This window comes from Eleutherodactylus coqui, chromosome 5 (assembly GCF_035609145.1).
Source record: "Eleutherodactylus coqui strain aEleCoq1 chromosome 5, aEleCoq1.hap1, whole genome shotgun sequence".
NCBI classification, from domain to species: Eukaryota; Metazoa; Chordata; class Amphibia; order Anura; family Eleutherodactylidae; genus Eleutherodactylus; species Eleutherodactylus coqui.
Window position 1 is genome coordinate 86028863 of NC_089841.1, and position 12421 is coordinate 86041283.

The following is a 12421-nucleotide window of genomic DNA, read 5'->3' on the forward strand; positions in this document are numbered from 1 at the left end:
GATGGCTTACTGTGTCACATCCGCCAAACAGTATCATTAACCTCTCCCATGAGGGGGTATTTATGTTGTGGTTAATCTCGGTACTGGCAGCTCTTTATTGTTTCCAAGTCCTACAGAAAGCATTACTTGTCAGCCGCAGGCGGACCTGTCGCTTGCTCGTGTCCACTTGGAACAACAGGCTGACCGCACTACTTTTTCCCACCCCCGTGCTTGAGACTGTCCCAAGGACTCGCTGTGGTTCCCAATGTCACGCACAAAAGAAATGGATTTATGTCACCGTAAAATCCCTTTCTCGTCATGGTCATTGGGGAACACCGCACCCATCCGGTTGTTTGTTCTTGCCTAGCACTGATAGTGCTTTCATAAAAAGGGATGCTCATACTATTTGCTTTCTGGTTATGGTCTGTATTGATCGACTTCATGTGTTAATTAGTTCTCTTATTTCCTACTGCTTTTTTTTCAGTTCTACATGAATGAGTACATATTAAAACTACATGCATTTCGCAGCGCAGCCCTCTGCTATGCATTCAGTAGGAGATACGGTAGCTGATTTACTGCAGATTCTGGTGCAGATCTGCAGCTGGTTTCACCCCTTGAAATTGAATTCAATTGAAAGAAACCTGCTGCAGATCTGCAACGAATCAGCAGCATGTAAACACCCCCTAAGGCCACTCTTACACATGCACTTTTTACCACGATTACCACAACGTTTTGAACACCACGGTATTGTGCTCCCATTGATTTCAATAGGCCTCACAGACATGCGCTCGATTACAGCGTTTTCTAATGACGCGATTTTCGAGTGCCGTCTGCTCTATATTGGTTGGGGTGCGCTAAAACCGTCCGTCGGACGCAGAAACCTGTGTCCGAGAACTAAAGAAAAAAGTGCAAATCGAAATTACGGCGTTTTGCCGACCGCATGTATGAAAGTGGCCTAAGGGTGGCTTTATATGGGACCACCATCGTCCAAATAGTCGCTCGATAGAGCAAATGTAAATGACAGCTCCGTGTAATCGCTGCAATCAGTTCGGCGAGGAGTGAGAATTCGTTCACTGGTGTCTTGGCTTCAGCTCACCTAAAAATAGTTGCTGGTTGGTTAACTTTTATCTGGTGTAAACAGGAAATTGTTGCCTTTCAATGACTAGCCAACAACTTTGGGTAGAGGTGTGCGCTCATTCGGTGAATGCCTTCCATCGAATGCTGATTGGCTCTCACTTTTTTTCTTTTTTTTTTTTTAAAAAAACATTTTGCCCTCCAACACAATGCTCATTGGTTCTCAAAAATACAGAGATGTGTGAGTGATCCTCAACTGAACAGATTCTGCTGGTCTTTAAAAGAACACTCGCTGCTACGGTCTCTCACCGCTTTTGGTCTTGTACCAAATGTACTGACTGCAGCACCGACTGTTCAGTCGTACAAGCAAGAGACTTGGCGTGAAGTTTTCTGTTCAGTGGGCTTGGGGAGGGGTCAAGATTTCAACTGCATATTCTCAGCAAAGAATTTTCTTTGTCCCCTAACTAGTTAATGAATGATATTTTGCCCTGTGCAAATGCTTCTAACAATTTGTTCATACGCTTTAGGCTAATTTAACCCTTTCCAATCCACTGTCTGACGTCTGAAGACATTATGATTTAAGGCTGTACAGCTCCAATGTTAGAAGACGTCCGTCAGGGTTCTCTTACTATTTATTGCCAGCCTCTCTGCTGTTGGAGCCTATCCAACGTGTCACCTCATGCAGTACTAGCTTTAGCAAGTAGATGGCTCTGTTGTATAACCACAGAAAGAGAGTAAGCCCACTAGGAAAACCAGGATACAAATTGGATTGGAAAAGGTTAAATGTCCAGGATTTTCTGCATAAAACCGGTGCCAAAATCTGCAGCAGATCCGCAACAGACTTCAGCCCCCTCAACCTTTTTTACAAGGTTTTCCTGTGGATTTTGGTGCAGATTTTCCGGTGCATGTGCTGCAACGGTGAAACTCTGTGGCCTTTCTGCAATGCCTATCGAATTGCAAATCTGCAGCATGCTTGTTGTTTTTTGCATAGAATCCGCCCGCTGCAATCCACTGCAGGAAATTCACATGTAAAATCCGCAGCAAATCCGCCCCGTTGGAACTCGGCCTAAATCTAGGAGACTTTCAGCTCTCCAGCCCTACTTGGTTTAGTAAATGCCTGCACTAGCCATATAATAGCCAATGCCATCCCTCTGTTGTTCCTCCTACTTGGTACAACTATTAGGTTTCCGTAGCATTAGTTATCCAGGTATTAGAAGGGCATATCTGCGCTGCAGTACATGTACTTTATGGATATGGTATCAGTCTATCTGTGTGTGTCTGACAGGTGCGTACGTATCCTTGGCAAGCAGGAGAACATCAGGGCCATGCAGCTGGCTTTATTCCAAGGTGTGGCCAAAAAGCACCGCGCAGCCTCCACCGTGGAGATGAAGGCCTCGGATAATCCCGTCCTCTTGAGCGCCCAGCCGGACCCCACTATCGTGTGCACGTCCTTTAAGAAGAATCGCTTTTACATGGTTGGTACAGGCCGTGCATGGAACTTAATGATTACATCAAATTTGCTGCCATAGCTCAAACATGTATTAGAGCAGCTGTATAGCCAAACATATCCTGTTAAAGGGGCTATCCAAAACGTAACACCCTAAGGCCATTCTTACACACGTTTTCACAAAATGCCGTGTTCGAAATCTTGGCGTTTTACCACAATTCCGAGCAGTGTTTTTTTAATGCATTGTACAACTTTTGTAACGCACCCCATCATTGTGATGGCTGACGAGGTGTGTTAAAATGCACGAAAATAGAGCAGACAACTCTTGAAAATCATAGCGTTGGAAACGCCGCGTTCAAACGCTATTCTACAAACCCCATTGACATCAATAGAGGCGTTGTATCACAATTAGCATAGAGTTTGAAACGCTGCTGTAAAAAGCAGACTGTCTGAGAGTGGCCTGAAAGTTCAGACAGTTTTCTACTTTTACACTATGTAAAGTACAGGAATGGGTTCCCCATTTTGTTTCAGGTGTTTTGATATGTAATTTGTATAATATCGGATTACGGGGCAGATACAACTACAGTTTAAGTTGGCATGGGCCAGCCTCAAAAAGAAGAGTTTCCAAAACACTAAACCGATCGCTATAAGAGACTAACTGCTGAAATAAGTGCTGGTCAGGATGCTGAGCTGCCCGCAGCCTGGGGGTCCTTCGGGGACCTGACAGATTCCCTTATAAGTAAAGGTGTAACTCCAATTGCTCTGCATGCTATGAAGAATAGATTCCTGTCCTGAGAAGGAAACCCACTCTGAGCTCATAATTTGATCACTTCGTCTTGCAAGGATGTCTACAGATACAGGAAAGATTAAATAAAGTCATCTTACTTTACTTTTGAAACATTTTCCCTTTAGTTTACCAAACGTGAACCAGAAGATACTAAAAGTGCAGACTCTGACAGAGATATTTTCAACGAGAAACCATCAAAAGAGGAAGTAATGGCAGCCACACAGGCAGAAGGACCGAAACGCGTTTCTGACAGTGCCACTGTACACACCAGTATGGGCGACATTCACGTTAAACTCTTTCCTGTTGAGTAAGTGTCTTATATATATGCCCCGCCTCCATCTTTTTTAAAGAAATTATAAACTATTGATGTCTATCTGCAAAATAAGCCATCAATGGTAGATTGTGCAAAAGGCAGGGAGTTCTGTTCCCACTGCAGTAACTCAGCCTGGTATTACAGCCAAAGTTCCCATTGAAGTGAATGAGAACTTGGACTGCAATACTGAGCCTGGCCACTGCAGTGGGAATGGAGCTGTTTGCTTCCTGTAGAAATCTGCTCAGGGCATGACCGCATGGCTGATTATAAGGTGTCCTGGGTAGTAGACCCTCAGTGATCTACTATTGATGGCTTATATGCGGATAGGCCATCCATACTTTACAATTGGATAACCTTGTTAACAAGTTATGAAATAGACAACTGAGCCTAGAACCAGTTCCTTGATTGTAATAGCTGGTGCTCCTGCAGTGTCCCTACTACATAGCTGGTGCTCCTGCAGTGTCCCTACTGTATAAGGCCTCTGTTCTTTGCCACGAGGGAGATTAATTCACAGATTTTTTTTTTTTGCTCTGTAAATGGCACAAATGTTTATGAACGTTATAGAAGTACGTGATTTTTTTGACATAGGTGTCCTAAGACGGTGGAGAATTTTTGCGTGCACAGCCGTAATGGATATTACAACGGTCATGTATTTCATCGAATCATAAAGGTAAGTACAGGCTGAAGCCATTGTTCTATCATGTTTATCCTTTGCTGCAGACAGTGTGGTTTGATGCCCCATTGTCCTGAGTGTTCAAGGACTTAAAGTCAATCTCGCTGGCTTAGATAGTCTTGGCCAAGTATAAGAGCCAGCCCCAAAAGCTATGAGCCACCAGGGACATGCTGTAGGGCCATGTCCATACCACAACTGAGGATATGGGAGTTTGGCCATAAACGTTACTTTATGATGCCATGCTCATCCTTCCGCAGTAGTAGTAGCAGGCTACATTATCTCACACGGTTTACACTTGCACTATGTTTTTTTGGCTCCGTCATGGGAGCTAAGCAATAGAAAAACTCCCGGCATTTTAGCAGACAGCATAGCATAGCATGCTGTGTAGTGATGAGCGAGTATACTCGCTAAGGGCTCATGTCCACGGGGAAAAGAAGAATTAAAATCCGCAGCGGATTTTAACTCTTCTCCCGCGCGCGGATCCGCACCCCATAGGGATGCATTGACCACCCGCGGGTAGATAAATACCCGCGGATGGTCAATAAAAGTGAATTAAAAAAAAATGGAGCATGAAAAAATCTGGACCATGCTCCATTTTCATGCGGGGCTCCCGCGGGCTTCTATTGAAGCCTATGGAAGCCGTCCGGATCCGCGGGACACAAAAATCACATTTTACTTACACGCTCCGGTTCTTCTCTTCGGCGCCGCGCCATCTTCTCTCAGCCGCGGCCGGATCATTTTGCTTCGGCCCGGCGCATGCGCGGGGCACGTCACCGACGTCATCGTGCACATCCGCCGAGCCGAAGAATGAAGATCCGGCCGCGACGAGAGAAGATGACGCCGCCGCGAAGAGAAGAAACGGAGCGGATGGGAGGTGAGTTTATTGTCATTTATTTGTATTTTCAGCGCTCATGTCCGCGGGGCAGGAGGGACCCGCTGCAGATTCTACATGTAGAATCCGTAGCGGGCCCGATTTTTCCCCGTGGACATGAGGCCTAAGGGCAATTGCTCGAGCGAGCATTGCCCTTAGCGAGTACCTACCCGCCCGAGACAAAAGGTTTGGGTGCCGGCGGCGGGGAGGAACAGAGGGGAGATCTCTTTCTCTATCTCCTCCCCCCCCCCGCTGACTGCCGCTACTCACCGCTCCCCCGCGCCGGCACCCGAACCTTTCGTCTCAAGCAGGCAGGTACTCACTAAGGGCAGTGCTCTTAGCGAGTATACCCGCTCATCTCTAATGCTGTGTCATTTTGTGCCAGAGATACTGATACAGATGTGAATAGCGCCTTAGTGGTCACACCAGTGAATTTCTTCCTCAAGTGGGAGTAACAGTGTATCGTTACATTTTGCCAATTAAAATTAAAGGGGCTGACATCAGTAGTTCATCAGCTGGGGTCATTGAATAGCTGTGATTGGTTCATCGACTGCTGGCTCTGATTGGCTGAGCCAGCTCTCGAGAACCAGTCAGTGGAATCTCTTGCTGGATGTGTGGTTTTCAATCCCCGTTACCAGCAAGAGATGCTCAGTCGGAGCTGACAACTGCACGGAAGCCTGTAGGAACGCCGGAGAAGTGATTATTGATTCTTTTTTTTTTTCTCACGCAGTGTAGCTAGGGCGTTTAAAGCTGTTTAAAACGCGGTACTAAGTCGTTGTCGCATTTTCAGCAGCGCTGAAAACGCTGCCTTTTTATCAATGGCTGGCGCACAGTGTTTTAAAGTGCTGAAATGCGCAAAAATTGAACAGACGTGGCTTTAAAATCACAGCGTTAAAAACACTGCGTTTTAACTCTTGTCTGAAAAGACCCATTGAAATAAATGGCAGCAATGTACAGCATATAGCGCAGCGCTAAACGCTGAAAGAAAAGCTTGTGTGAGGGAGGCCCAACTCTCTGGTACTCGGACAAAATTCTGTCCTCAGACCAGATGATATGTGGATGTATTACCAGCAGTTGGTCCTTTTCTGCGGTCCTTCTGTTCTGCCAGTTCTAGGTTTTGTTTAAGACCACCCGTGTTGGGCGAGGCAAACTTCAGACTAACTAGTCCCCACAGTGTTATTGGTAGTGTTAGACCCCTAATGCCTGTTCTCTGATTGGTTGATCAGCACCGATTGATCACGTGATAAGCTCTGCCAAATCAGAGAGCAGTGCAATAGGTACCTAGGAAATTGATCCGGGCCATCTTGGATGGCCAAAAATGGAGCCCAGAACTTGACGGGTCAGAAGGATAGCAGAGAGGAACAATTGAGGATAATATACCCCCTTCTCGCTCCTGCCCCAGGAAAGACTTTTCTCCCAAAACCAGAGAGTCATTTTAAAGGAACTGCTGCCTAATGTCTTGATGCCGGAAAGTAGAGGATACCTTCAGAGGTCTAGTGGAGTCCTTGCCTTGATAGGTCAGAGCTGTTTTGCTAGCACAAAGTAAACCTACACAATATTAGGAGGTTTTAAATGGGTTTATCCTCATATCAGCTGGGGTGGCTGGGAGTCACAGAAATAATGTAGCACAACTTTTAATAACTCCCATAGAAGTGAATGAGCATTAAGGAAACGTTTCCATAAATCGGGAGCTGCATAAACATCGCAGCTCATTGTACTACAACTAGTACGGCTGTTTCCATACTTCCGGACACCAGTGGACACGATGGTGGGAGGTGCTTTTTGGGCAGATCCTGTGGCTGTGTCCTAAAGGTCTGAAATGGGGTATACCCCTTTTCTGTTATGGCTGATGTTTGGATGCTTTGCTTGTAGTAACCATCTTCTCTGTTTTAGGGGTTCATGATTCAAACTGGAGACCCTACAGGCACAGGAATGGGTGGAGAAAGCATCTGGGGTGGAGAATTTGAGGATGAATTTCATTCCACGCTAAGGCATGACCGCCCCTACACTCTCAGCATGGCGAATGCTGGCGCCAGTACCAACGGCTCACAGTTCTTCATAACCGTAGTACCAACTGTAAGAGTACTTTTATGCCTTCTAACTTACTCATTATATAACATGCTTTGTTTCTATAACCACTGCTAAACTCCACTGTCCGTATCCCATCTGACCTGCAAGATAAGGTCCCATGCCCACGGCCGGGTCGGGTTCTGCCTGTTAAATATCGCAGCGAAATCAGACCGAGCGCGCCCCCCCATTCCCCAGAGATCCTATACTCGCCTCTCCGGATCCGCTGCAATTGTCATGCCCGGCGCGCATGCACAGTACAGCGCGTGACGTAGATTCTTGTGGTACTTCCGCAGTGCTCACAGCAGAAGTATCGCGGGACGGGTGGCTTCCATTGACTGCCATGGAAGCCGTCAGCTCGATTTTCTGCACAGTATAGAACATGCTGCGATTCTTCCCTGCAAGCGGAAAATCGCAGATTTCCGCTCATCGGCAGGGGAGAATCGTTTACCACAGTATGTCTAGGGACGGACATTGCTGCGAAATTCATGGCGGGTGTCTGACCGCGAATTCCGCAGCGATAATCTGTTCGTGGGCATTAGCCATAAGGCTTTTTCTGTTTCTGAATCCAGCTCCATTTCCGTCTCAGATCTATGTGTTTTATACTAAGACAAGAAGACTGGAACCAGGATGGAACCATGAGGTTTAAAGCTAAGGGGTTTCCCAGGTAGTGCCTGCTGTTAGTAATGGGATACACTGAGGTCAGAGTGGAAGCCGCTGCTCCAATCCCTGTATAGCGCCTGGCGCTGGTAATTGCATGTGCAGCACTCATTGAAATTAGTGGGAGCCGCACTTGTGATCGCAGGCTGGGGTCCCATTAATTTCAATGAGAGCTGTGTCTGTAATTACTAGTGCCGACCACTACATGGGTTGGGGCAGTAGCTTCTACTCAGACCCTGATGCATCCCGGCACTGACAGCAGGCACTGCTTGGAAAACCCCTTTTAATGTGTGACACAGACTTCTTTGGTCTCTGTTTTATTAGGTTTCTGTCCCGGTCGGTATGTTTAGCTGAGTATGCTTATCTGATTCTAAGTGAAGAACGAGTAACTCTTCCATGCAGAGGGGAACCTGGTGTTCCTGTCACATTCAAGTCAAATGGACACACCAATTCAGTGCTTTGTATGCAGAAATAGAGAAGAATGAAGACTTACAAAATGCATCTGTCTTCTCTCTTGGGTGTTGGAGACAGCCAGGGACACAACATGCTCAATTCCAGCAGTAGATGCCTGCCCTATTTACAATGGAGCAGGTTCAAAAAGTAACAGCAGTTTTTAAAAACTTTTGACATGTCAAAAGTTTTGATCAGTGAGAGTCCAGGGGCTTCAGTTCTCACTCAAGCTTCCTGTCTGCTCCTTTCCACAGCTAAAAACTGTACAGATGTCGTCTATAGAAGTCTATGTGGTATAGAGGAGTCGTAAAGCAAAGATGACTGCCAAAAGGGGCCCAGCTCTTGAGTGAGCACTGCAGCTCCTTCATTTCAGCGATCATTATCTGGACTGCCTACTGATCAAAACTTTTGGCATGTCTAATAGTTTTCAAAAAGTGCAACTAGACTTTAAAAAGGTATCTCCATCTTAGACTTTTAGGGCATGCCATAATAGTCTGATAGAGGTGTCTTTAGAACAGAGTTCCCCGGCTTGGTCATTTGGGGTGGTTGCTGCTCTTTGCCTAACTCCCATAGACTTAAATGGGAGTTACAGAAAATGTGTAGCACAGCGAGCTGCTCTGTTTCCACATCTCTGAAGTTATGGAAACGGCGTAGCTCACTGTGTTACGTAAAAGGATTTCTGGACCTATTTGGTGTATGTGCAGAGGGCAGTGGCAATAGACCCTTCTCCACGAAGAATAAAGTCTAAACCATTTGTGGTGCAGTAACACCGCTGATCTCCTGGACTGCAGTCTCTTTCTACTCCAGAATTGTAAGCTGTCTAAAGCCGCTGACATTTCATGAATGTCACTAAACCCTGTATATGTCTAGACTTCATCTGGTAATAATGAAGTCACTGGATGCTGTCAGGATTGCGTCTCTTCCTTCAGCTATAAAAGCCTCAGTGATTTGGGGTTGTTTTCCTCTTAACCATGCGTGTCTTCCCAGGAGGATCATTGACAAATATGTCTATAGTTCTTCACCTCATGTGCAGGAATCGGCCGAGGCTTCCTTTCAGTGTCCTACGTAATGTGTTCTCGGAGTGGCATCTACGTCACCATCACGGGAGGGTGTGAGGCACCAGATCGCTGCTGTAATAGTCTCTTGTCTGTTCTCTTCCAGCCTTGGCTCGACAACAAACACACAGTATTTGGGAGGGTAACCAAAGGAATGGAAGTCGTCCAGAGGATCTCCAACAGTAAAGTTAACCCTAAGACGGATAAGCCCTACGAAGATATCACCATTATTAGTGTCTCTGTTAAATAGTATTGTGTGATTTATATATGTCTTTTATACCAATTGTTCAGATGTCTCTGGTCACCACTTTTTATTAAAAAATAAACGTGATTTCATTATGGAAGAAAAAGCAAACCATTGCGGACCATGAGTAATCGAAGACTATCGATGCTAGATTACAAAATTGCAAACCTATGTAAGGTACAGTACAGTCATGGCCAGAAGTTTTGAGACGGTCACAAATGTAGGTTTTCGCAAATTTTGTTGCTCCGGTGTGTTTAGATCTTTTTAGATGTTTCTATGGTTACTGAAGTACAATTATATTTTATGGGTTTTTTGGTTACAAATACATCAAGTTAAAGCCTAGACCTAATATTTACAGTGTCGACCCTTTTTTTCCAAGACTTTTGCAGTTCACTCTGGCATACTGAATAGCAGCTTCTGGCTTACTTCTTGACTAATGGCAACCTATTCTTGTCTAATCAGCGCTTGGAGTTTATCACAATTTCTGTATTTTTGCTTGTCCGTCCATTTTTTTTTTTTTTTAGGATTAACCATAGGTTCTCAATGCAATGAGACCTGGAGCATTTCCTGGTCACGAACCCAAAATTTCAATGTTTTGTTCACCAAGCCACTTAGTTATCGCTTTAGACTTGGGACAAGGTGCTCCAGCATACTGGAAAAAAGCATTGTTCATTACCGAATTGCTCTTGGATTGTTAGAAGTTGCTTTTGCAGACGTTTAGATACTATTTTTTTCCCCCGGCTATTGGATGGCAGAGGACTGGGGTACGGTTCTCTTCACTCCTGCAAACTGCTTAGGACATCTGGAAGCATGACTGTCTAGAAAAGAAAGGTTGAGTCTTGTGTCATGCCAACAGTAAGGCATACTTTGCTTTTCATCCAAGGAAATTGGCTCACTCACAATATTGCCTAAAGGCGGCCTCACACAAGTGTATGCGCCAAGACTCTTGCACAAGTACAGCATAGTTATGCCGTAAATGACATGTTTTTGCACATATTACTGCACTGTTTGCGCTTGCATGGCCATTTCACAAGGGCACTGGACATACCCATTCTTTGATTTAAAAAGCTATTTAGCCTTATTAGCTCAAGATGTGTTTTCATCTACAGCAATGGGCAGCGTGGGTCTTTGCATACCTCCCATAGATTTCTATGGTGCCTTTAGTGCATAAATGCGCACAAAAAATAGAGAATGCTGCAGTTTTCTGCACGTACAAAAAAACGACCAATGAGAATGAACCCATTGAAATCCTATTGCGTGCACAAACATGCTCATGCGAGTCTGACCTAAGAACACTGCCATGAAAAAAGAATGATTTCCTGAGGAGAGGTCATTAATTTTTTTTTTGTTTGGTTGGGGGGGGGGGGGGTTTTGCCAGTAGCGGTTTTATTTAAATATTTTCCAAAAGTAAACTGGGTAAGTAGATGTTGCCATATTTCACTATGAACTTTACAGAACAGGCAGAACCAATCTTTTTCTAGAAAACAAAACATTGGGTGAAACACTTTCCATTTTCACAGTAGTTTTATTTTCTTTGGCATGACAATGGTGGTGGCCTATCTTGGCTTTGACTTTTATCCTATTTTTTGGGAAGGCACAATGAACAAAAAAAAAGCAACTATTTTGACTTTTTTGATATGATATTCTGGGATAAATAAGGTAGTTTTATAGTTCCATATTACCAATTATATTGTGCCTCTCCCCAGAAGTCTGTTAAGCCCATGTAACAGAGGTCAAGCAGTTCTCGGAAACGGGTTAGGCAAGTAAAGTGAAATCTGCTTTTTTCAGTTTATCCATTACAGTTGAGTTTTTATAGAAAAATAATGCCATTTTAAAGATTAACACAAACTGATTTTATTATTTTGATTTGAATGTGGAGTATTTCCAGTGCATTTGTATTTATGGAAATAAAAGGTAATGATTTACATTACTGTAAGTGCTGCAGTCATAGTGGACAATGGCATTAAAGTGGTTGAACAGTGGAAATCCGAGTTAACTAATCCCAGCTGTTATAGCAGGGTATTGACTGTATGAATCGCCTCCTCCCAGAATGAGTTTAAAACTACTGTATATCCTGCTTACACTGATACCAACACGTTAAAATGAAGCCTTGCCTTCGGGGAAGAAAACGGTGCGGCATATGCCTACATGTATGTAATAGAGTTGCATTGCACATCTCCAGCCTTTGCATCTACAGGAATACTGATTGATGTAAATGAATTAAAGTTTTCCCAAAAGTCCTTGTACTGCTATTTCAAGCTGGTAGTGATCTTGAGCTTTACACCATTTTAATAGTGTGAAAGTACTGAATTCTATTTTACAGAGTAGTGCCATGTGCAAAAGATACACATTGTAAGAAAGGCTTTACCAAAAGGCCAATTTGTGCAGAGCAATGATCGCTCAAAAACGATCGTTTAAGCGATAATCGTTGCGTCTAAACACGCGGCCATCGTGCACTGCTAGCTGAACGTTAAATTCAAGCCGGCCTAAAAATCATCATGAGGTCTTATCAGGACCGCAAGCGGAGTTCTCCGTGGGTAGTGTTGATAGCATTGTTTCAGCTATTTAACCCGTCGGAGAACAAAGGAGCTGAACGCAGATAAAAGACCTCGGGCTATTAACTGCATTCAGCTAGAGGCGTCATTTGCACACTAAATTGCTATTAAGTAGCGGAGTAGCTACTTAAGAGTTTATGCAAAATGATCGTTCAAAGCTGTCACTCAAACTGTCATTTGATAGATTTTTGAGCGATCATCGCTCCTTGTAAATGGACCTTAATGGTCTCAGATGCTGAGCATTCA

The 12421-nt window shown here is 44.5% G+C and overlaps 1 protein-coding gene across 1 annotated transcript in view; it reads left to right on the top strand.

Moving 5' to 3' along the window:
* Positions 1 to 9969, top strand: part of PPWD1 (peptidylprolyl isomerase domain and WD repeat containing 1) — a 32114-nt gene extending 22145 nt beyond the window's left edge. The window contains exons 7-11 of the mRNA XM_066602797.1: positions 2339 to 2528; positions 3413 to 3594; positions 4189 to 4270; positions 7038 to 7220; positions 9483 to 9969. Coding sequence (XP_066458894.1) covers positions 2339 to 2528; positions 3413 to 3594; positions 4189 to 4270; positions 7038 to 7220; positions 9483 to 9626 — 781 coding nt within the window. The 3' untranslated portion in view covers positions 9627 to 9969. The remainder of the gene's footprint in view (positions 1 to 2338; positions 2529 to 3412; positions 3595 to 4188; positions 4271 to 7037; positions 7221 to 9482) is intronic.
* Positions 9970 to 12421: the final 2452 nt, after the last annotated feature.